Source organism: Peromyscus maniculatus, chromosome 12 (genome assembly GCF_049852395.1).
Source record: "Peromyscus maniculatus bairdii isolate BWxNUB_F1_BW_parent chromosome 12, HU_Pman_BW_mat_3.1, whole genome shotgun sequence".
NCBI classification, from domain to species: Eukaryota; Metazoa; Chordata; class Mammalia; order Rodentia; family Cricetidae; genus Peromyscus; species Peromyscus maniculatus.
In genome coordinates, this window is record NC_134863.1 from 46517276 (window position 1) to 46541249 (window position 23974).

Here is a 23974-nt window from a genome sequence, read left to right on the forward strand (position 1 = left end):
CTGACCTGTAGTCATACATGCTGCATACAAAATAAAAAAAAAAAAAAAAAAAAAAAAGAATGAACCTGGAGCTAGGTATTGGGGTGAATGCTGGAAGATCAGAGAGGCAGAATAAGCCACAGCCACCTCACCTCGCCAATTCCTCAGCTGATCCTGTTTCCTCAAATTGGAAGCCTCTGAGTCCTTATCCAAATGGATTTCAGCTGAACTGCTTCTCGAAATCTTGAAAGCTTAACCGACCCTAGTTCCTGGTTTTCACGACTTATATACCTTTCTGCTTTTTGCCATCACGTCCTGGGATTAAAGGCTTACTTCCTGGGATTAAAGGCTCACTTCCTGGGATTAAAGGTGTGAGTCACCATGCCTAGCTGTTTCCAGTGTGGCTTTAAACTCACAGAGATTGGGATGAATCTCTGCCTCCCAAGTGATAGGATTAAAGGTGTGTGTGCCACCATTTTCTGGCCTCTGTATCTAGTGGCTGTTCTGTTCTCTGACCCTACATAAATTTATTAGGGTACACAATACTTTGGGGAACACAATATCACCACAGGAGGGCATTGGAATCAACCCTCAATAAGCACATAGGGTTGACATGAATGTCTTGCTTTGAAAGGACTTTCTGATAGTATTTACAGTATTTTGACAAGTATTTATGAAATGCCTTGTTATTGGGCAAACCTCATGCATAGAGAAATAAATAATTTTTGGGTTTTATCTTTTAGGAATGCATAGGGTGATGATTTTTTTAAACTTTATCTTCTTTGTGTCCTTGTGGTATAGTAAAATGAGGATTTGTATTTGTTTCCTTTTGGCTAGTGATGACATTTCGTCTTAGAGAGACAGATTGTCTTTTTGGAAGTTACATGACTAGGAGATGTCAGATTTCTTGATCAATCAGAATTTGGATTTCTGTACTTTTCATGATTGTAGCCTGCCCTTCAGTATGTATTATTGCTACAGTGCTGAGGTCTGGACCAGTTTAAGAGATCCAGCTGTTTAGTTACTTCTTCTTAGGGTGATCAGACAGTGGAAACAACCCTAGATCTTGAGGTTACCCCTAGGATTTAAAGGATAGTAGCCATTGGCTGACTTCTAATACTCCTGTGTACAGCTCAGAAAACAATTAAATAGGAAGTCACTATATTGTTATAGAATGTTAGGTAAGGCACAGTTTCCAAAATTGTGTAGTGTTATCAGGTAGCATCAGTCAATTGGTTAAATTTATTTGTAAACTTGATATGCTGATGTTCCGAGTTGTGCACGAATGGCTGTGTAGAACAGAAATAAAGAATATACACTCTGTCCTCCTTTGCCACCAGCATTTAGATGCATGCGAAATTTTGGATTTGCCTTTTACTGTGTGCAATCCCCACTTATTACACATACTGAGTAGGACCCATTTGAAAACAATAGATAGTATATCAATCTGGTGAACCCACATCCTAACTTCAGCTTCAAGTGTTGTAAGCATGCACTTTCTTTCTAGAAGAAGCATTACTAGAGAGGCATTGTCTGAGTTCCCCTGAAACACTCTACTCTTATTTAACTAGAGTGATCATATATAAAATACGTACACCTAAATAGCTGATCGGGGTATCTGGGCTGAGAGAATAAGGGCGAACCTGTCCTCCATCTGATTGATACCTAACTGATGGGTTCCAGGGTGATTCACACGGAAATGTACCTGGTACCACAGTGGTCGGCTGCCTCAGGTTACTGAGTGTGGGGCCAGTACTGCTTTCTTCAATCAGAAATGTTCTGTTTACCCCTCTTATGGACTTCCTTGGCCCCTTGAAATTTTAAAAAAATGTCCCTCATCCTGAACGGTCTTTGCACTTTATAGCTTGCCAGAATGCAGCCTTCTTAGGTCACAGTGATAATCTTGGCTTTAAGAATGCATGGTTTCTTGGTACTGCAAATATTTATTTGAGTTCTTATTCTAAGACAAAAGCATGATAATAAATTACAGTATCTTTCTGAGTCATTTTATCTTTCTTAATGAATTTATCTTTACTAGACAAGGTATGTTATAGTAGATATATTATCTTTAGATGAGCAATTCAAATACTGGGGAGGCAAAGTGATATTTTGTCAGTAAAGTACAAGGTTGGTAGTCGAACACTTACTTCCTGATTTACATAGATTTCTCACACAAGAACATTTCTCATGATCTATCCTTTATGTTTAAAAGCCATGCGAGGCACATGCTAGGTTTCCAGTAAATAAGTGCTTGACAATTTTTGCCCAATTTTCACACAATGAGGAAGTCATTTGAGTTCTTTTAGGAATAGCCTCATCTTCTTCCTCCTGTTCTCCTTTCTTTTCTTCTCCCCCCTTTTCTTCATTGTTACCATTCTTTCCTGTCTTAGAGTCATGCTGACACTAAAAGAAAGTTTAATAGGCTGTACAGATAACGGGAGGAGGAGCCCAGCTCTCTAGCTATGCAGATGTGATCTATCCCACCAGGCTTGCAAAGACTATGAGGCATCCTCATGGAGTTGTGGATGGTCCAGAAACAGTGTCTCTAAATGAATACCAAGACACAAATGTATGAAGAAAATAGACTTTCTCTGCAGGGTCAAAGTTGTTCCTTTTATACTTAGGGACAGAAAATATTTCAGCTGAAGAGATGAGGTGCCATTTAAATGGCAAAAATTCAACTTATCTGTGTATATTAGTGATAACATCAACCATTTTTGTTGCTACTTTTGGAAGTATTTATTGAGGTACTATGAGCTAGGCATTGTTCTGGATGCTTGGAATGCATTATTCTGATGTTTGGAATAATAATTGTGCCTGTCCAGATGGCGGGAGAGATAGAGCATGGCCCATGTTGTCAGTGTGAGAAAGAACCCTCCACCCCCACCCCGAGGAGGTGACATGTAAGCTGAAGCATAAAAGCAATAGGCAGGTGGAGGAGGTGTGTGCATGTATGTTCATGAGCATGATGGTATATGTGGACTGGGAGGAAATAAGCAAAGAGAAGGGAATGGACAAGCAAAGATCCAAAGGTGATCAGTATGTGGCACCCATGGTCTGCCAGTATGACGAAAGACCAGAGATTCCCAAAGAGCAATTGGGAGTGTGACATGGTAACTTTTGATCAGAAGGTGTCCTCTTATTGTTTGATGCCTTGAAAACATCACATAATTTCTTTCCTTAAAGAGAAGGATCGAAAATTACTCACAGATTAACATTTTAGTCTAAAATATTAAAACGCTTTAGTGGCTTGAGGGATTGAGGAGATGACATTTTCACACATCATAGTAGCTTTCAGTCACATTCACCCCCTTATGCTCTCTTGTCCCTCTCTTATTCCCATTAGCCCCCCTTCTCTATTTACCTAGCTCCCCTTCTACCTTGACGTCTTTTTTATTTGCAATATGGCTGAGGGTCTCTTTATAGGAGTATTGGTTATCACTTTTAAGAGTCCTAAGTTACCCTTTAGAACAGGAAGCTTGTCAGATCTGGGAGGAAAACAATATTGAAAGGACCCAGAATTTCTTTGCCTCAGTGTAATCAACTAGGGTTTTCCTATGTTAATGGTGGGGGTGTTGAAGAGGTCTGGTTGCTTACAGGCATCCCTTATAGACTAGAGTGTCACCTGCACTGCGCAATCAGCACTGGTCCAAACTAGACAGCACTTACAGGAAGGAAAGATTTAAGACCACACTGCATGCTTCCCAAACCACAAAAGACAATTCTTTCCTATTGATCTTTTTAAAATGGGAAATGCACCTATCAACTGTGTGATTTTTGCGTTGGCTAGGTCATGTATTCTTTCCCCATAGGAAAATCCATGAGTTACAATAAAAATTTTTTTTTGCAAGCTGAAACTCAGAGGAAGTTGAGTGATGTGAATGAGCACTATCATCAAACCAGGGCAGTTTGTTATATTTGCCTTTAATCTATGGGGATGGCTTTAAAGAAGGCCCAATACACCGGTGCCTGTGCAAAAGTACAACTCTCACCTCTAAGAGGATAAGAGAGTTAATTCTGGAGCCAACTATGAGTGGCTCTGTCCTAGGAACACAGGTTCATGTTACCCAAATTCCGTGTTCTGATGTGGTAAAGATTTCATGGAGATTCATGGTAACAGAATAAACAGTATCAGAAGCCATGTTAAGTACAGTGACAGAAACATGGATAGGTGGGCACAGAAAAGCAGGGAATGTCAGCTGTAGTCCTTAGATGGTGTCTGATGGCATTTTTTTTTTCATGACAGTGTTCTCTGTGTAATAACCCTGGCTGTCCTCAAGCTCTTTTTGCAGACTAGGCTGGCCTCGAACTCACAGAGATCCTCCTGCCTCTGCCTCTCAAGGGCTGGGAGTAAGTCTGATGGCAATCTTAGCCTTTGGGTTGTGGAAGCTAGGGGTCTGTTAGCACAATCCAGAGGATTTATCTGATAGTCACAAAAATGTTGGCTCCCACAGGGAGGATGATAATACATGTCTATTAACGGGACTAAAGATGGCCCAAGATAATTTACCTCTGGTCTTGCAACATCCCAAACTTTCCCATCATTAAAGTCTTAATCAGTTTATCAGCCTTTCTAAAGGTGCAGTAAAGATGATGTTTATTCAGGGAACTCTTTCAGGGAACCTTGTTTCATGCTGGTCAGAAACTTTCCACTGAACATAAATTACTGGCAACCCCTTCCACATAGGATCCATAATGCCATCTTCTTTCTGTTGACATTTTTCTTTAGGTATGTAAACAGTTTGGATACTTTTTTTCTCCTTATATTCAGATAAGTCTAGATTTCTACTCATATAATAGACACTGGGTAACTCTCAGGATGAATTGCCAAGCTGAATATTAGGGCTAGAAAAGAGAGAGGCAGTCATAATAACAAAATTTTTTTTATAAGCACATGACAACTCTAATCAAGTAGGCACACACTCTATTATGTATGTATATACTCACACACCTATGATATATACATACACACATCTATATATGTGCACACAAATATTTAAGTAATTTCATGGGAAGGTGCCGCCTGTTTTTATGTATTGAGTTGGGAGTCATTTGCTGCCAATGGGATGTCTGAAATAGATATCTTCCATTACCCATATGGTTTGAGCAGTGTGTTTTGGGAAGGTAGTTCTTACCTCCAGATATATCTTGTATACCAGATGTGAAGGCTGTGTGAAGAGACAAGCTGGGGGCCAGCATGGAGACTGACACAGAGAATGCTGGGTAATAGTTTGGTCATGCTTACTTCAGAATGCAGGTGCTGAAGCAGAAGCCTGACTCTACCATATCTCCACTGCAAAATTTTAAGAAGCCTTTTGACGTCTTTAAAACTTTCATATTGTTTCCTTAACAATATTCTGAAAATGATAAAACTTTTAATAAGCTTATTGTGAAAACTAAATGAGATAAAGGCATAGTGAGTGCCTAGCGTGTTGAGAGCACTTAAAAACTCTTAGTGTTCGGTTGTTAGAGACGCCTGGGTGAGTGAGTGGGCGAGTGACTGTCCAGGAGACATGTTCCCATTGGCTTTCCAACTCTATCGCCTCATATCATTTCTTCAAATGGCCATGAACATGTAAAACAATACACCAGGAGACAAAAGGAATTTGCTCTCCCTTCTTTATTCCACCTTCTTTTCATTTGCTTGTATGAAGGCTTAGTGAAAAAGCTTACTTTGTAAACGTTGTTTGTTAGCACGTCCTATTGTTTCATTTAATTCATTAACAAAGGAATCATCAAAAGAAAAGAGATGAAAGAAAAAAGGAGCAAGAAAACCCGTAAGGATTTCCAAGTTAAATATAGAATTAGAAAGTGTCAGAGGGTTGTAAAGAGATCAAAGTCATGTCACAGCGGCCTTTCCAGTTTTGCCCTAGATTTATTGAACTGTAAACTCGCTGACCTGCCACTCAGAAGTAGATCTCCTGAAAGAGTCACGTAGCTGTCATTCTAGAAAACATTCTAGCCTGCTGTCTTTCTGTCTGTCTATCATCTGTCATCTATCTATATTGGAATAATAAGTTGCTTTATTTTCAAATTTAACTTTTTACCTAAAAGTATGAAATTTTTTTCTCCTCAATAAGTAGCTGTGGTTTAGTATCTAACTTTTCTGATAGCAATAATAAGGAAATGTGAGAAAAATTTTATATTCTTTTGGGGAAGTGTTAGAAGTTGTTAGAAGTTGTGTGTGTGTGTGTGTGTGTGTGTGTGCGCGCGCGCATACACGTGTACCACACAATGTATAGATGCAAGGGTCAACTTGTGTGAGCTGGTTCTCTCCTTCACACTGTGGGTCCAGGGATTGAACTCAGATCATCAGGCTTGGTGGCAAACTCCTTCATAGGCTAAGCCCTCTAGGCAGATCAGGATATCTTCTTTTAAACAGAAAGTACAAACTGTAACAAGACTTGATGCAAGAAACATCTCTCAAAGAGGATAAAGATATAGGTCATTCTGGAGCCATATGTAAATTGACTGTGGTTTTGGTTGCATCAAATTCCATGTTCCAACATGACAGTAGTTTCATGAAGTTTTCATAGTATTGGAACAAAGAAAGTCATCAGTTGGCATATTTTTAAAATGCAATGGTGGAAATATCAGGGAGGTGGGTTATGATAAAGTGGGACATCTCTGTTATAGACCCTATATAGATGTTATCTTAGTTTTGAGGTTGGTGGGAGCTAGGGGTCTGTTTGTATATTCCCAAGGATTTATCCTAACGGGTGTTAGGTGACACACAGAATTGGACAATAAATGCTTATTAACTTGGCTCTGGACTTGCAACATCCCAGCCTCTCCACATCACTGAGGTTCTAGTTAGTTTCCCCACGTCTATAGTTACATCTACTGTCCAGGAGCTGTTGTTCACATAGGGAAAGCAGGAAGAAGGGAGCTAGTGGAAAGAAAGGAGTTGGCTTTGAAAGAAAGGGAAACAGTTCAAACTGTGGGGCATGAAGAGCCTTCGATGCCGTGGTAGGGTTCACTCTGTGTCTTCCTTAATTCTTGTCCTATTATTAGAGCTACGACCCTCCATTTTCTGGGGAGGGGGAGGAGGTTTTGATAGAATCCATGCTTTCTCAGACTCCCTGTCTTGGCCTAATGTTGTCTACAGACCCAAAGCTCCTTTCTTGTGCCGTCTTAGCTGGACCGACTCTGTTCTCCTGTCATCCACAGTGGGATAGACGTTCACTATGCAGTTACCTTCAATGGCGAGGCCATCAGCAATACCACCTGGGACCTCATAAGCCTTCACTCCAACAAGGTGGAAAACCATGGCCTGGTAGAGCTGGATGATAAACCCACTGCTGTTTACACAATTAGTAACTTCAGAGATTATATCGCTGAGACACTGCACCAGAACTTTCTGATGGGAAACTCCTCTTTGAATCCAGACCCCAAGTCTCTCCAGCTTATCAATGGTGAGTTTGAATATCACTCCTGACATCCTAACATAGTTTTCCTTTCTTTTTCAACATGGTATGGTAAAGACTAACCCCGCTAATATATATATAGTTCTACACTTTCTAGACTACACAAGACTCCTGATAAATGGAGCTTCATCCCTACAGTCATTTGGGGTAGATCACTTGTGGGCTTCCTGGAATGTATCTCCACAGAAGGTCACAGGGCAGGAAAAGTGGAGAACAGCATGGCTGTTAGAGACAGTCTGAAGGGATGGGAACAAAGTATAAGAAAAGGAAAGCAGAGGCTGAAGATACAAATCACATCAGGCTGTGGTGTTGCGAGGCAACCGCAGCGTGAGCTGCTGAGAAGGCCAGTTGGTTAATAAGGCTTACAAGTCAGCAGAAAAGAAGGAACCATGGAGGAGAGCTAATGCAAGCTGGCTGAAAGAGCCAGATGCCGAGCCCAGAAACCTCAACACTAAGTTTGACCTTCCATAGCTGTGGAGATCCTGTCGTGGGTCATAATGAGCAGATGGAGCTGGGATTGTAAAGGAGAGGGAGACCATTGTGGGTTTGGAGGCTAGAATGGTCTTCCCGTCACCCTGGGGCAAAGCTCGCTTTCTGTGCTGTGCCAGCATCATTCATCAGAGATAGAATTCTAATTTATTTGCCATTATTGTTTATTTTCTGTTTGCTTTGTGACGATGCCTTCACTTATGGGTCCTTTAATCTTTAAAACTTCTAGCATAATGTATTTTACTGAAGTGAGAAAATAGAAAAAATATAAGTTGCTAAAGTGGAAAATGAGAAACATAATGATGTCTTAAATTATTCATTCATTTATTTATTTATTTATTTATTTATTTATTTATTTATTTATTTGAGTGTGTGCACACCACAGTGTATGTATGGAGGTCAGAGGACAATCTGTGGGAGTCTATTCTTTCCTTAAACCATTTGGATCCTGGGGGTTGAACTCAGGTTGTCTGGGCTTGACAGCAAGTACCTTTTCCAATGATTCATTTTTAGAAGAAGAAGGTAAGATACATTAAATGTAACACTCTAATTGATCAAAGAATGATTTATGAGTTATGAATCCCTGAGACCTAGGACATGTTCTGCAACCCTCCAGAATATTTATGGATAGAAAATTGAAAGTGACATACAAGAAACAAGACCAAGGTGCAGAGAGGGATTAGTTGTTTAAAAATTAGCTTTTGCCTTATTTGAGCATGGGCTTCTGAAAGCTCATCCTTTGTGATTGGCTACCCATCTGCTTTGTGTTACAGATTTCTAAGTTTGGCTTGCCTTTTGTTTCTACTCTAATCCAATCAGGTCAGGGTTTGAAGGACCCAGTTTTGTGAGCACAGCACCTTGCTTAGGCCATGTTAATTTGCTGTGATGCCTGTGGCTTCCTCCTACAGTTGAGTGTGCTGGTGTGGGTGGGCTGGTGTATGTGGATCTCAAATACGACAGTGTCTCAAAAGTGATGTTTTACATTGTCTTTCCTCAGTGAGAGGAGTTTTGCTCCCCCAAATAGAAGACATAGTTTGGAACACCCAGAGTTCAAGCCTTCAGGTGACAACACCCGCTATTCTGGTAAGCCACCGTGCCTCACCCCAGACCGAGCCCTGAAATCCCTCTCCTTTGTAACCTCGGCTGCTTACTTTGGCCTTGAGAATTGACCTCAGCTCTCCCATTTCAAATATTCTTTTGCAAATGTCCCTGAATCATTGCGAACAGTGGTCAGCTCAAGGGGACCAAGCGTTGGTTCAGAAACCTTAAGCCTTCCGCAGTGGTTAAATGAAGTTTGAATTGCCAAACACCGCATGTGGTAGAAAAAGTATCTGTTGCTCATACTTGTTTGAGGTTAATTAAACTGTAAGTGCCCACTGAGTTCTTTTTAAGTTACCCAGAAATAGCTTTTTTTTTTTTTTTAAATTTAATAGCTAAGACTACAAGTCAATGTTCATAAACACAGAGTAGACATTTTTATTTCAAGGATTATATATTCAAGGAAGTCGTGCTATGGCAGTAAAATAATGTATGGAAGGGGAAAAGAGTGAAGATATTGACTAGCTGAGAAATAAGAGGCACCCTAAAACTAGTCCTTCTTTTAGGTGAATTTTGTTTATTATTGTCTGATGTGTGTATATCCATAATGTATGTGTGTGTGGGGTGCACATGAAGTGTGGAGGTCAGCAGACCAGAGTTGCTTCTCTCCTTCTGCATTTGTGTGGGGTCAGGCCGCTGAGCTCAGGCTGCAGGCTTGTACAGCGGCATCTTTACCCAGACAGCCATCTCTTCTGCTCACAGCTCTCCTTCTAAATGGGAATGAAGCATTTCCATCTACACATGAACAGAATGGAATGACTCCTCCCTTTTGTTCCTACCCTCCTCTTTCTCCACCACATCTCTGTTTTCCATGTCACTGCTAGGGAGATGTCGAGGAGAAAAGACAAGACTTCCTCAAGTGTGGCTGAAGCAGTAGGGTTGACCTACAAGGACCAGGAGGGCTCCCTGGGTGTGGATGGTGGTTCAGTGATCTCTTGTTAGCACAGGGACTTGCGGCAGGGTGGGGTGGGGGGCACTCTCTTCACATCCAGCAGCCACAGATCATGTTCTTGCTTTCTTAAAATGTCTTTTTTGTTCAATACCAGCTGTTTGAAATTGTTGTTTCTTGATATTAGAACTCTAATGGAAAACATTAAAAAAATTGAGATTGACATTGTATCATTCCCCCTTTTCCTTTCCTCCCTCAACTCCCCCTCTCCCGCTTTGTACTAACCTCGCGGTCTCTCAAATTCATGGACTCTTTCTTTAGTTGTTGTTTCTCTCTCTCTCTCTCTCTCTCTCTCTCTCTCTCTCTCTCTCTCTCTCTCTAAATACACAAACACAACTTGCTCAGTCCATAGACTGTTACTTATATGTGTATGTTTTCAGGACAACAATAGAAATTTAGAAAACAAATCCAGTTGATCACTGATCTGTACAGCCATCTGTTTTTACTGGGCAACTTAAAGTGTGGCGTCATACCCTTTTCAGTGAGTGCTCTATTAGAGAAAGAATGGTTTGAGGATACTGACATCAGATGGCACATTAATTAGGTGTTTGCTTACCCATCCATTCAAATATATTTAGTTTGTGCTTTTTATGTGCCAGGTACCAGGGAAACTAAACCGAGTAAGGTGTGGTCCTCTGCGTGAGAAGTTCGCAGACGGGTGGTAGACAGACTTCTAAACAAATAAGATGACGTACTGTTACGGGCAGTTACCGGAGATGACCACTCAGACACAGAGTAGAGCCAATTAAGTCTTCATTCCACCCAGATGGGACCACACCCAAGTGTTCGGCGGACCAAGGTGTGGCCCTGAGTGTCCAGAACATCGGGATTTTAAAGACAGAGACCTCTTCCAGGTGTCTGGTGGGGAACCTCAGCAGCCGCAGGGGGCTTCGCAGAGTAAGCAGTTTGAAGTGAGCAGACCGGTTTTATACAGAAGCTAAGTTAAGCGGTTAGCCAGCGGGAGGGAGATTCTCCACCAACAGGCAGCTAAGATGAACGGTTAGCTGGGGGAGAGTCTGCACAAACAAGAAGTTTTAACTAAAGCTAAGGTAAATTAACTAAAACATCCTGACCATTGTTTCATAGAATAGAGTTGGCTAGTTTTCCATGGAATTCTACATCCAAGAGATCAGATTCTAGTTAAACCTGGAAGCGGCTTCAGCGAGCACACAAGATGGAGGAACCTCTGCCCTATCTTCCTCCATCACAATAGCTCCCTTCCTAAAGTCCGTCCAGGGTGTAGAGACAGGGTTACCCTCAGTCCCGCTTCTAATCACACCATCCCAGGCTTCTCTAACCACGGGCGAGCTGTGATGGTATTTTTAAAACAATGTTTAAAGATCTGGGGATGACCATAAAGGTCAGTCTATGAAGTGCCTGCCACTCAAACATGAAAAACTTTGGCCACATTCTCAGCATCCACATAAAAATGTGGGTGTGGCCGTGTTCATCTGCAACACTAGTGCCAGAACGGGGTGCAACAGGGTCCCCAGAGCTCGCTAGTCTAGACAATTGAGCTCTAGGTTCAACGAGAAACCATGTCTCACACACTAGAGAGTGATAGAAGATGATACCCAGCACCAACTTCTAGCCTCCGCCTTTCATGTACTCCTAGTCCCAAAGATGCGAACTAGTCATTTGAGATGGCCTCCAGCTTCTCCCTTCACACACACGCACACACACACACACACACACACACACACACCCAACACACACACACAGTTACACACACATATACACATACTCACATTCCCCTCATACTGTACATTTTACTCCAACTAACTCAGTTTATTAGAATATTGGACTCCAGAAATGAGAGAGATGGTTCAGCAATTAAGAGCACTTACTACTTCTGCAAGGGACCTAGGTTCAGTTCTTAGCACCCGCATGGCTGCTTACAACTATCCCCAACTCCAGTTCCTAGGGGTCCATTGCCTTCTCCTGACCTCTGTGGGTACCAGGCATGCATTCAGTACACTTACATATATGCAGGCAAAACATTCATACACATAAACTAAAAATAAAGAAATCTTTAAAAAGGACTATTAAATACCAGGCTAATGTCGAGCATAGATTAAAATATATAAGCTCCCACCAAATACCATGACTCTTTTACCTATTAACATTTTATTTCTTTTACATAGAGTAGTTTTCATAAGATTAAATAATTAGCACATTCAAGGGTTGTATCTCTGTCTACTTTCTATTTCTGAAACCAAATGTTGAAGTAAGATTATCATTATATTAATATAAAGTTGGGAGAAAGAGAAAAGTGTATTTGTTGTATGCATATATCACTATAAAGTTGGGAGAAAGATATAAATATAAAATTGTTGCATGCAACCATTTCATGGGTACATCTTTTTTATTTGAGACAACCAGTCCACATTGCGATATGGTAACATTTTACATACAAAACAAAGTTCCCTAATTAAACATCTTTCAAAATGATGAATAAAATTGTGAATTATTCCTTCCCACTGTGGGTAGTATGCTTAAATCTTTACCAAAAAGTTCCATATATTGCTAACTTCTATGTATTTAAAGTCATTTAAGCCAAACAGATAGAAGGAAATAAAACACCCAAAGCCAGAGAAACAGTATTCTCTCCCATGTATTCCCTTTGTTTGGAGTCTTCTAAATATGGCATTTCACTCAGTCCTTTTCCAGGTGAATTTTAAGAGGCTACGCAGGTTTTCTGCAAATTTTCAAGCTAATAACTAGCTGAACTGGATTGGATTCCAGACTATTTCCTTCAAGAGGTCTTGTGTTTCTCCCATCCAGTATTTCATTTCTATGTGTTTCTTTTCTCTATGATATGATTTAGCCTTTTTCTCCCTCCCCAGGAAAATACCCTTCAAACTGAATGGCTCTCAGCAGATGAATCCACCACCACCAATATCTCACCACTTGGTTTCAGCTCTGGTCCTCCCTCGGCCAGTGGCAGGGAACTCCAATCAGAAAGTGCTTTGGGTGATTTAGTGTCGACACCTACATTAGCCTCTCCCTCGAAGGTGGTCCTCAGTTCTTCCCCGGAAGTTTTAGAGGGTAGCAGCTTGACTCTTCATTCTGTTACTCCAGCAGTGCTTCAGAGTGGCTTGCCTGTGGCTTCTGAGGGAAGGACTTCTGGATCTTCCGTATTAGAAGATGGTGAGAAACCTTCATCACTTTTCATGATTCTTTACTGAGTCAGAGGGCAGGGGTTTTGAAGAGATTATATGAAGAGGAAAACATGGTAGCATTCATTAGGGAGGCAATGTCTCGGGAAACGTATGTGAGAGAAGAATAAAATCAGATTTAATTAGTCAGACTAGGAAGTGAATATCATTGTGTCTTAAGAAATGGACTTGGGGGAGTGGGGTGGAGATCAATTAAGAGATATTTTGAAGGTCATATTGAAGGATACATAATTAAATTACTATAAGTACTACTAACAAAGAACTCTGTTTGAATGTAGTAAACTGCATCGAAGATTATTCAAGTATATCCTAGTAAGATTAATTGTGGGGGAAACTCTAAGGATTTTAGGTTATAGTAATATTGGGAAGAGGAGAATATAAACTAGGAAAGCCACAGAGAAATAGAGAGGTAGAAATAAAATTGTTAATCTTCTAGATCAGTGGTTCTCAACCTGTAGGTTGTGAGAATGACCCTTTCACAGGGGTTAACTAAGACCATCAGAAAACACAGATATTATGATTCATAATACTAGCAAAATCACAATTATAAAGTAGTAATGAAGGGAATTTTATGGTTGGGGTCACCACAACATGAAGAACTGTATTAAAGGGTTGTTGCATAGGAAGGTTGGGAATAATTTCTCTGAATGTTGTGGGATGGGCTTTATGTGTGAAAGAGAAGAGGAATAAAGATATAAATAATGGGTCTAGAATTTTGAACATGAGGGAAATATGAAGGACAAGGACACTAAACATAGAAGAGAAGCAGAAACACAACTTCCAGAAAAAAAAAAACTCCATAAATTTCCAGTGGGTTCAATCTGTGTTTTTCAATATGGTTAATTCTTTATTTTCATTGGAAAAAAAGGCAAGAGCTTGAGGATTATTTCAATAATTAAGTCTTTACCTTAGAGAAGTGGATTGTATTTATGAATGCTTGTCCCATACTATGAATTTATCATCGTATCTTTCTGTAGTGTAGCTATTAAGGTCAGCTATTGTCCCTGGTAAATGGAGAAAATAGATAACTAGTTTTACTGGAGAACTAGGGTTTCATTTTGTAGATTAACTAATGAAAAACATTAGTTTTTCTTTCTTTCTTTTCTTTTTTTTTCTTTAGGATTAGCCAGTTTTGAAGAACCAGAAGATGCTTCTGTGGATGTATTGCCTTCAAGCTCATTAATTCAACCTGTGCCAAAAGAAACAGTTCCACCTGTGGAAGACTCTGGCATGACTTTCTTGACATCCTCACCACATTTGACCTCTTCTGTCATAGAAGACCTTGCTAAAGACATAACTACACCTTCTGGCTTGGATTCCTTGACTTCCAAAGTCACAGACCAGATGCACATGAGCCCATGGTTTCCCGACAGCTCTGAAGAAAAGGAGTTCAGTTTTGAAAGTGGTTTGGGCTCTGGGTCTGGAAAAAGTGTGGATATGATTACTTGGCCATGGAGTGAGACTTCATTAGAGAAGACCACTGAAACACTGTCAAAGTCATGGCCTGAAGATGAGTATGAACTCTTGCCAACTGAGGGTATAGAAAAATTACATATAAATGAAAGAGTAGATTCCACAGAACAAATGATTGAACCTTCAGAACATAGGTATAGTGATAGATCCATAAATTTTACAGAGGAAGAATCCCTTGGTGAATCTACTGTACCCATCTTTGTAGAGTCTGTGACCCAGTCCACATCTCTAATCTTTTCCAAGCACACATCGGATGTACCAGACACTGATTCTTACTCAGTTACTAAAGCACCCTTTTTACTGGTAGCTATGGCAACTTCTGCTTCCACTGAAGAAACAGATGAAGTGAGTACCCCACTCAAGGAAGATACAGTGCAAACAGAGTCATCTAGTTACAAAGGGCCTCACAGTGAGATTTCAGTGGTGAAGCCAGATATGCAGCCTGTGGGGACCATATTGCCAGAATCAGATATAGTTTGGACAAGAACTTCTTCCTTAGGGAAATTGTCCAGAGACACATTGGCAAGTACACCAGTAAGCACTGACAGGCTTTGGTTGAAAGCTCCCATGACACAGTCCACTGAATTGCCTCCAACAACCAGCTCCACCCAGCTAGAAGATGAAGTAATAATGGGTGTACAGGATATTTCATTAGAACTAGATCGGATAGGCACAGATTACTATCAGCCTGAGCTAACCCAAGAACAAGATGGCAAGGTTGGAAGCTATGTGGAAATATCTACAAATGTTCACTACACAAAGATGCCTTTTGTGGCTCAGCCCACAAAAGGAAGTGACTTGAGTCACACCAAGACCTCAGGGACATTGGTGGTTTTCTTTAGCCTCCGAGTGACAAACATGATGTTTTCAGAAGACCTGTTTAATAAAAACTCTTTGGAATATAAAGCCCTGGAGCAAAGGTTCTTAGAACTGGTAAGCACAGAACGTAAAACATTAGCATTAGTGAATATTATGTGAATCCCCTCCCCACCCTCAGCACACCAAGACAGAGTCCAGAGAAGTGGCTTTCCTTGGACATTGATTTTCTGTCATCAGGTAGCATCATGCATGGCTTTGGGGGCAAGGAGAACAATAAGGCAGGTGAATTCAAGAATTGGAAACATAAACATGGCATCAGGGTGATGTGACAGGTTAAATGCTGAAGATTATATGCCAGGAATTCCAAGAGTGAAATAAAATATGAAAGGAAGTCTCAAGCTCATTGTGAGAACCATCTTCTGTGGATGTTCATATCTTCATTGTTGGGGCCCTTCAGTGAAGCAGAGAGAATAAACTCTGGGCCCTAAAATGGTTTATGAATTCCATAAAGTTTCTAAATGCCATTGTGAAAATCTCTTGATAGTCTTAATTTATGCAATCAAACCATTCCTATTTATTGATTTTTTTTAGTTTATTAGTATAAAATAAAGGCTTTAATTTTGGCATTTTATACATACATATGATTGTACTTTGCTCACATTCATCCCTATATTACATGCCCCTGTCCATCATCACCTTCTCATTAGTCCATTTTATCTTCCCAAATATGCCTCTTCTGATTTTATGACTTATTTGTATATACATCTATATGTATGTACATATAATATGTGTACTGTTAAATCTAGTTATACTCTATGAAGAAAATTTGATACTTTACTGTCTCCTGCAGCAACAGAAAGTTTTTGCATTTTGTTGAATACATACTAAAAAGAAAAAAACTTGCACGAGCATTCTTTTTGTTTGCTTTTGTATGTATGTCTTACTGTCTTTCCGGCGTGTATTCAGCAAATCGTGAAGTGTTGGCAGTAAACGTGACTGTTTTGTCATTTGCAGCTGGTTCCTTATCTTCAGTCGAATCTCTCAGGGTTCCAGAACTTAGAAATCCTCAACTTCAGAAACGGCAGCATTGTGGTGAACAGCCGAGTGAAGTTCACCGAGACTGTTCCTCCTAATGTCAACAATGCCATATACATGATTCTGGAAGACTTTTGTACCACGGCCTACCAGACCATGAACTTGGATATTGATAAGTACTCCCTGGATGTGGAATCAGGTAACCACAGTGCCTGTCATTTGAGGTTTCATAGATGAATCCAGTGACTATTCTTGTGTGTCTTCTTTTTCATTGAGCCAAAGTAAATCTGATACTTGTATGAAGATGTTCTTGTTTTTGTTTGCTTGCTTGTTTGGTTTTGATCTTTTTAAAATTTCCTTTTGTTGGGGGGCACTGCAGGAGTGAGGAGAGAATATGGGGAACTGGGAGGTGAATGGAATTGGGGTGCATGATAGGAAACTCTCAATAAGTACTGTGTTAGACAAAGTTCCACATCTTGAAAATTAGCAAAGTAAGTGTTTCAAGGGAATCTCAAATGTTGAGGACACAATGGTACCTTTATTGTTTACTGCCCATTTCCTTTTCTAGACATTCTTTCCAGCTCTCTTTCACTTATCCACTAAACCTGCTTTTGCTTCGTCTTTATGTTGTTGTGACCCTAAATGTCCTTTCTTCTTCCAGTAGATGATATATAGATAGGTAAACACTTTAAGTTTCTATATTGATTCCCTTTAAGTTTTATGTAGCACAAATTCTAATTGGTCTTAATAAAAAACTGGAGTCAGGTATCAGGGTGAAAGCTGAAAGATCAGAGAAGCAGAGCAGCCAGCTACTAGAAAGACTTCTTACCTCTAGGAATTCTCAGACTGAAAGGGCTCTTGTCTCCACCCCACCTTATCACTTCCTCTCTCCACCCAGCCATATCACTTCCTGTTTTTTTTCCTCTCAAGTGATGGGATTAAAGGTGTGTGCCTCCCAAGTATTGTGATCAAAGGCATGAGATTCCCAAGTGCTGAGTTTAAAGATATGTGCCACCACTGCCTGGCCTCTAGTGGCTAGCTCCACATTCTGATCTCCAGGCAAGCTTTATTTGTTAGAGCACAAACAAATATCACTACATTTTCCCTTTTATGTCTAAAATAAGAAAAGTTATAACTAATATAAGAAAAACTATATACAATAAGTACAATAACTATTTACAATATATACAAGTAGTAAATACATCAACAATGTCTAGTCCATTAACAATTGACAAATTCAGGAAAAATACTCTATTATCTATCCTATCTTGGTGAGTCATAAGTGTTGTACCTAATTCATCTTCTATCCTAATTTGCATTACTAACACAAAACTACCTTTTGATGTCTCTCAACCCTATACACTTTACACCTCTTTAGTGAATTTCTTTTCTGAATCTGGTAACAAGAAAAACTATAACTATAACTATCTAGTCTTAAACTCCATCAGAGACCCAAGAAGGAAATAATATTACCGGAATAAGTAGGAAATGCAAGAAATGACTTCCAAAAAATGTGAGAGATGACAGAAACATCTGGCTGCCTGGACAGTCACCCAAGATTCCTCTATAATATTGAGGATGAGGGGCATCCATCTTTGGCCTACAGGTCTAGCATATCTGACAGACTTATCTGTGAAGCAGGATTTTCTGAAGGGCCTTCCTACCTTGTCTTGACAGAGTTTGACAGTCCTTTCTTTTTTGTCCTGCTTGTCCCATTTGGATAGCATACTGTTAGCAGTCGAGGCAAAGGCACTTTCTTGCCTAGTGGCTAACTTTTGCCACAAAGAAAGTAAACTCCATATGGAGTTTCTTCAAAGGAACCTATGTTATTAAAACATCTTAAACTTGTCCTGGAGGAGGAGGGAATGGAGGGTAGGCTGGGGGTAAGGGGAGGGCGTGGGAGGGGGAGAATAGGGGAACCCATGGCTGATATGTAGAACTGAATGGTATTGTAAAATAATATATATATTAAAAAAACAAAACAAAACATTCTTAAATGTCATAGTCTGTAGATTTCTGAAGTGTTTGAAGACCATTTGTCTACCTAAAATATATCTGTTTGACCTTGAAAACATACTTAACATGACTACAAGTTTAATTGTAATAGGTGACTAACTACTAACCTGTATTTCTTTATTATCCTAAATAGTTTGTAATAATAACTTTCAAGGACTAGCAATTTGTATTACATTGTTAAATGAACTGTACAGGTATAATACCTTGAACAAGATTAGAAATGTATGTACAGTATGTTCTAACAAAAATAGTCTCAACTTTGTATCAATATACAAAGATCCACATCAACATAAAATATTTAAAAGAAGTAGTTGCTTTTTGAAAGTAGATTCAATAATCTACCCTGTATCCTATCATATCTATAGCCCCCTTTTTTCTTTTTCTTTCTTTTTTTGAAACAAGAACACTGAATCTAATCTCCTTTGTTCAGCTTTAATTTTAACCATTACCAATAACAATTTGTAACCAACCACCCTAAACAATGGCAAATATCCATAACCAATTGAATGACCCCAAACCACCCACACTCAGTGTCTCCAAAATTTTTGCTTTCATTAATAAAGGGATTCTATGCAGTACCCATTGTATATGATCTTATTTTTAATGATGGGTCAAAATTAGATTATTTTATTATTACAAAGTTACAAAGTAATTACTGAGATATGAAGCAAATACCCAGGGAATACACAGTTGGATCTTGCTGTGCACTCTGTCCTAGACACTGCCTGTGCATGTTAGATAAGGTTTTCTGTATATCATCTTTAAGCTCCAGACAATAAAAAACATTTACTGATTTAAAAAAATATTAATTTCTCTGGAAATGAAGAGACTACTAATTTTCACTCCTTTCTATCTAAACTTCATACTTTCTTATGTAGATGTCTGTGATCATCTCCAGTTATTAGCTCTATTTTCAATATCTCTGCTATTGTTTTTCTATTTGTTGTCCACCCATTGCTACCCATTATGGAAGAACATGTGGTGGGACCATGGTAGACCCCTCCGTGGTTAATATCTTACATCACTTATATCTTTTTCTGTTACCCTGTCAGTGAAACAGTAAGTTACAGAAGACAAAATATTGTTCAGAATGGCCAGAGGAGGCACAGGGATGATGTTCTTTTAGATTAGTAGTTTCTGCAAATCTAGGTCACTCCCAAGGCTACTCTAGGATATCCCCATCCATGAGGAAATCACCATTTTTTCTAGGTTCTTTTCTCATCCGATGGTCTCAGCATGGATTAGGCACACAACTGTGTGTAAAGTAGAGGTGATGGTATATTTTTATGATTCAGGTTGGGGAATTTCCCATAGTGCTTTGAGGAAGAAACTTTCTTTATGTATCTCAGTTCCTGCGCTTTGACTTTCCTTGTATTATTCTCTGGCTTGTTTGATGCTTTAGGTGATGAAGCCAACCCTTGCAAGTTTCAGGCCTGTAATGAGTTTTCTGAGTGTTTGGTAAATCCATGGAGTGGAGAAGCAAAGTGCAAATGCTACCCTGGGTACCTGAGTGTGGATGAACTGCCTTGTCAAAGTCTTTGTGATCTACAGCCTGACTTCTGCTTGAATGACGGAAAATGTGACATCATGCCTGGGCATGGGGCCATTTGTAGGTATGTTGCAATGAAAGATTTTGGCTTTAAAGGTTTTATATGTACTTTTGAAGAAAATAGGTTGACAGTGTAGTTGTAGGGCAATCACAATAATGTTTATTATGTCTGGCAATTAGATGGACACTATCTAATTCTCATGTGAAGACTGGGTCACTCAGTAGGCCTGAATTGCATACCCATTAGGGTTATTTTATGTTGTTGGGAAGTTGTCAACTTTTTTCTGAATGTGTCCTGCTGGGAGTACTTGGATTAGCTGGAGATCTTTGTAGGCTGTTTTCAGTGGGGATGATGAGATTATCACTATTTAGGTAAGATTTATATGTAAGACCAGTACTTTACATGTAGAAGTACAAACAGAGGAGGCCTATAGTATCTTGATTGGATTTTATTCTTTTAAGATTTATTTTATTTTTATGTATATGAATGTTTGCCTGCATTTAAAGATATGCATTTTATATATGTCTGGTACCCATATAAGCCAGAAGGTGTTGGATCCCTTGGGACTGGAGTTACAGATGGCTGTGAAGTGACATGTGAATTCTAGGAACCAAATTCTTAACTACTCATGAGTCATCTTTCCAGCCCCTTGGTTGTACTCTTAATGGCTTTGTGTTCCTTGTAGCATACTGAGTATTCAACACTAAAGGAACACAAACAGTAAGGTTTCAAAGTGATGGCAAATGTGTTTTCTTCTCAGTCTGATCTGTTTGTAAAGGCAGAACCACCGAGGCAGATGCACAAGTCAGATAGACTGATGGTCCTTTGCTGACCTCTGCCTTCAAAGAAACAAAAACAACAAAAAATCCAAACATATTGACTTCCCAGCCACACATAACTAGAGATGTATGGCTGAAAGAGGAAGGGAATGCTGGGAATAATCAGGAGGAACGTAAATAAGATGTTACTGTGTGAATGTCAACATTGGCATAGATACCCCAGACAGGGAAAATAGCTGGAGATATTCAAATGCTTTTATGCAAAAAAGTGTAAGGTTTAACTAGAAAACTAATAGTAATTACAGTTTCTTGATGACCAGAGAAATTAACATTATTTTGCAAAGCAGTGATTTCCTTACTGTTCTGGTGATTGAAGACATTTTTGCATAAGTCTGTTGACTCAAAACTTTGAGGATCTCTGTAGGGTGGTGAGATGTGACATGCACGGTGTTAAAAGTTGTATTCTAGAAGCTGTTAGTAACTGTGACTGAGTGGCTATATCTTTCTTCTTGGGCATGTATGTGTTATCTGTAAATGAGAAGGCTGAGTGTAATATTTCTTTAAGCCTTTCATATTTTAAGCAGCCATTTAAAAACAGTTGTTCAAGATCTACTGGTCTATGTCAGGTATTGTGCCCAGCCTTCGATCATATATGTTCATTGAACTTGTATGTCAAGGCATGTTTTCTTTCCCTGCTTTGCTGGGAATGGAACCCAGGGTTTTATGTGCACTAGGCAAGCACTCTCCCACCGGGCTCCGGCCCCAGCACTCCCTTCAAGTCCTTAATGAAGATGTACATGACCAGCATTCATATATCCCCCTTTCCCATTCCACTGAAGGTTCTGATTGCTATCCTCTTGAGCAGAGTGACTTGAGATCTTGAGTCTGGTGACTGTCTTTGCAGATGCCGGGTTGGTTCGAACTGGTGGTACCGAGGCCAACACTGTGAGGAGTTTGTGTCTGAGCCCTTTGTTATAGGCATCACCATCGCCTCTGTGGTGAGCCTTCTCCTTGTGGCTTCTGCTGTCATCTTCTTCCTTGTGAAGACACTTCAAGCTCAGACTATCAGGAGAGAAAGGCGGAGGCCCGCCAGGTAAGTAAGGGAAGAGCTTCCTCATGGAACCGAGCGCCTGTTTACTCATTGCTTCCTATGTGCCAAATACTGGGCAAAGAGCTGGCCGGAGGCAGAGAGCTGTGACGTTGAATGAGAACATCTTCAAGCTGGTGCCACATCCAAAGAAATCTAAGTAGTCTGTGAATCGGATGCTAAGAGGCCTGGATGAGGATGGAGCTAGAGAGTCTTGAAAGTTTAGTGATCATCCAGATAGTGGGGAAAAAGTCCTTCTGCAGGGAATGGGTGGGTCTCTTTGTAATCAGTGAGTGAACATGAGCCAGATCAAGGAGGCCCATGTGAATATCTTGGCGTACTGCTAGAGTCCACAAGAGCTACTTTAGGTCAGTCTCGCCCACCTCTGGCCTAGCTAAGAAGACACCCTTTCTGGGGTCCTTCCTAGAGCACCAAGGCACATTTCCATCATTCTTAAGCTTTGCATCAACTGAATTTTCAACAGACTGTGGTCTTATCTAAGGTAGAAGCCAACAAATTTTTTGACTCATCAGCATTTAGAGAGGTCATGGCACATAATCACTGCTCAGCAAACGGACCTGAATTGAATTCAGTTGAGGCCCAGGGCTTTTGGTCCTCTAGTATTTGAACTTTTATGAGATTTTTCTATGTGGTGACATATGATTATTTCATAGGTGTTGCTCTAGAAATGATGGAGCTGTGTTTATTTAATGAAATACTATTCACTGGCAGACATAGTTCCCAACCAACATTTATTGAGTGTCAGGTACTGTGGGGAAATATGAATGAAACAGGGTGCAGTGATAACACCTGAGACTAGCCATAGTCCCTTGACCCCACATCTATGCCCACTTCCTTTTCCCTAACAGAAACTTTGTTCCAGAAAACTAGCCTTTCGCATAGTTGAGCATCCAGAGGAGCTCCTTAGTCAATCATGCATTTCTTCCTGTGGCTCCAGCAGGCAGCCTGACAGCCTGTCATCTGTTGAGAATGCTGTGAAGTACAATCCTGCATACGAAAGCCACTTGGCTGGATGTGAACAGTATGAGAAGCCCCACAGCCAGCACCCGTTCTATAGCTCTGCTAGTGAAGAGGTGCTTGGTGGTCTGAGCAGAGAAGAAATCAGACAGATGTACGAGAGCAGCGGCCTTTCCAAAGAGGTAGGAGACTTCCGTTTTCATCACTGCATTGCTGGTCCCTGTGAGCTTGTGTGTGGGCATGTGTGCATATGCATGGGCCTCAAGAAATGATGAAGAATACTTAGTTTAGTCATTACCTGATGATGTCTCCCAGAGTATGAAGAGGGTATTACATATTGAGCTGGTCCTTATTCCCTACCTGGTGACTTATTTTTCCACAATTAGAAAATTCTCTGTCTTTTAATCATTCCTCTCTTTGGAATATATGTTAGAGTTAGAACGATTTGCATAGTATCTATGCAAAAATAGTGTTATTTTCTTTTTGGTGGTGCTGGGCCATGGCCCTGTGCATGCTAAGCAAGTGCTCTACCACTGAGCTACATGACCAGTCTTAGTTCATATAGTATCTAGACCACTATAGGTAGAACCTTCTGTTTTCCTAAAGGGGGGTGGTTCTTCTTTAGCTCTTTCTTGGGTAGCGCAGTAGCTCACAATTCCTTATACTAATTAGATCCCCTTTACAAGGCTGCTGGGTTTTCCTAATGCAATACATAGCCCCTCTTTCTTCTTTGTTCAAGGAAATTCAAGAGAGAATGAGGATTTTGGAACTGTATGCTAACGATCCTGAGTTTGCAGCTTTTGTGAGAGAGCATCAAATGTAAGCATTGCAACAGTCCAGGACACTGGGCCTTAGTGGCTTGCCTTAAACTAATGCTGCCAGCATAAGCATGAATTTTTAATTACTGCTCACGTGTCAGGGGTCTTGTTAATGACTAACCTTTATTAATTTCTTCAGAGTTTATACTTGTCCACAGAGATTATCTCATTTCAGTCTTCACATGGCTCCATAAGATAGATGTATCATATGTGAAAAAGGGAAACCTTGGAGAGACGGTATTGACAGTTAATTAGCAGAGAAGATTAAAAACCGACTCACATGGCATTGGCCTAGAGC

General features: G+C 40.1%; 1 protein-coding gene across 1 annotated transcript in view; it reads left to right on the forward strand.

Moving 5' to 3' along the window:
* Impg2 (interphotoreceptor matrix proteoglycan 2) overlaps positions 1-23681 on the forward strand; it is a 62322-nt gene extending 38641 nt beyond the window's left edge. The window contains exons 10-18 of the mRNA XM_042259427.2: positions 7150-7394; positions 8893-8978; positions 12789-13092; positions 14242-15527; positions 16428-16647; positions 19867-20077; positions 21698-21886; positions 22839-23040; positions 23598-23681. Of these exons, the coding sequence (XP_042115361.2) occupies positions 7150-7394; positions 8893-8978; positions 12789-13092; positions 14242-15527; positions 16428-16647; positions 19867-20077; positions 21698-21886; positions 22839-23040; positions 23598-23681 (2827 nt within the window). The remainder of the gene's footprint in view (positions 1-7149; positions 7395-8892; positions 8979-12788; positions 13093-14241; positions 15528-16427; positions 16648-19866; positions 20078-21697; positions 21887-22838; positions 23041-23597) is intronic.
* The last annotated feature ends 293 nt before the right edge of the window (positions 23682-23974 follow it).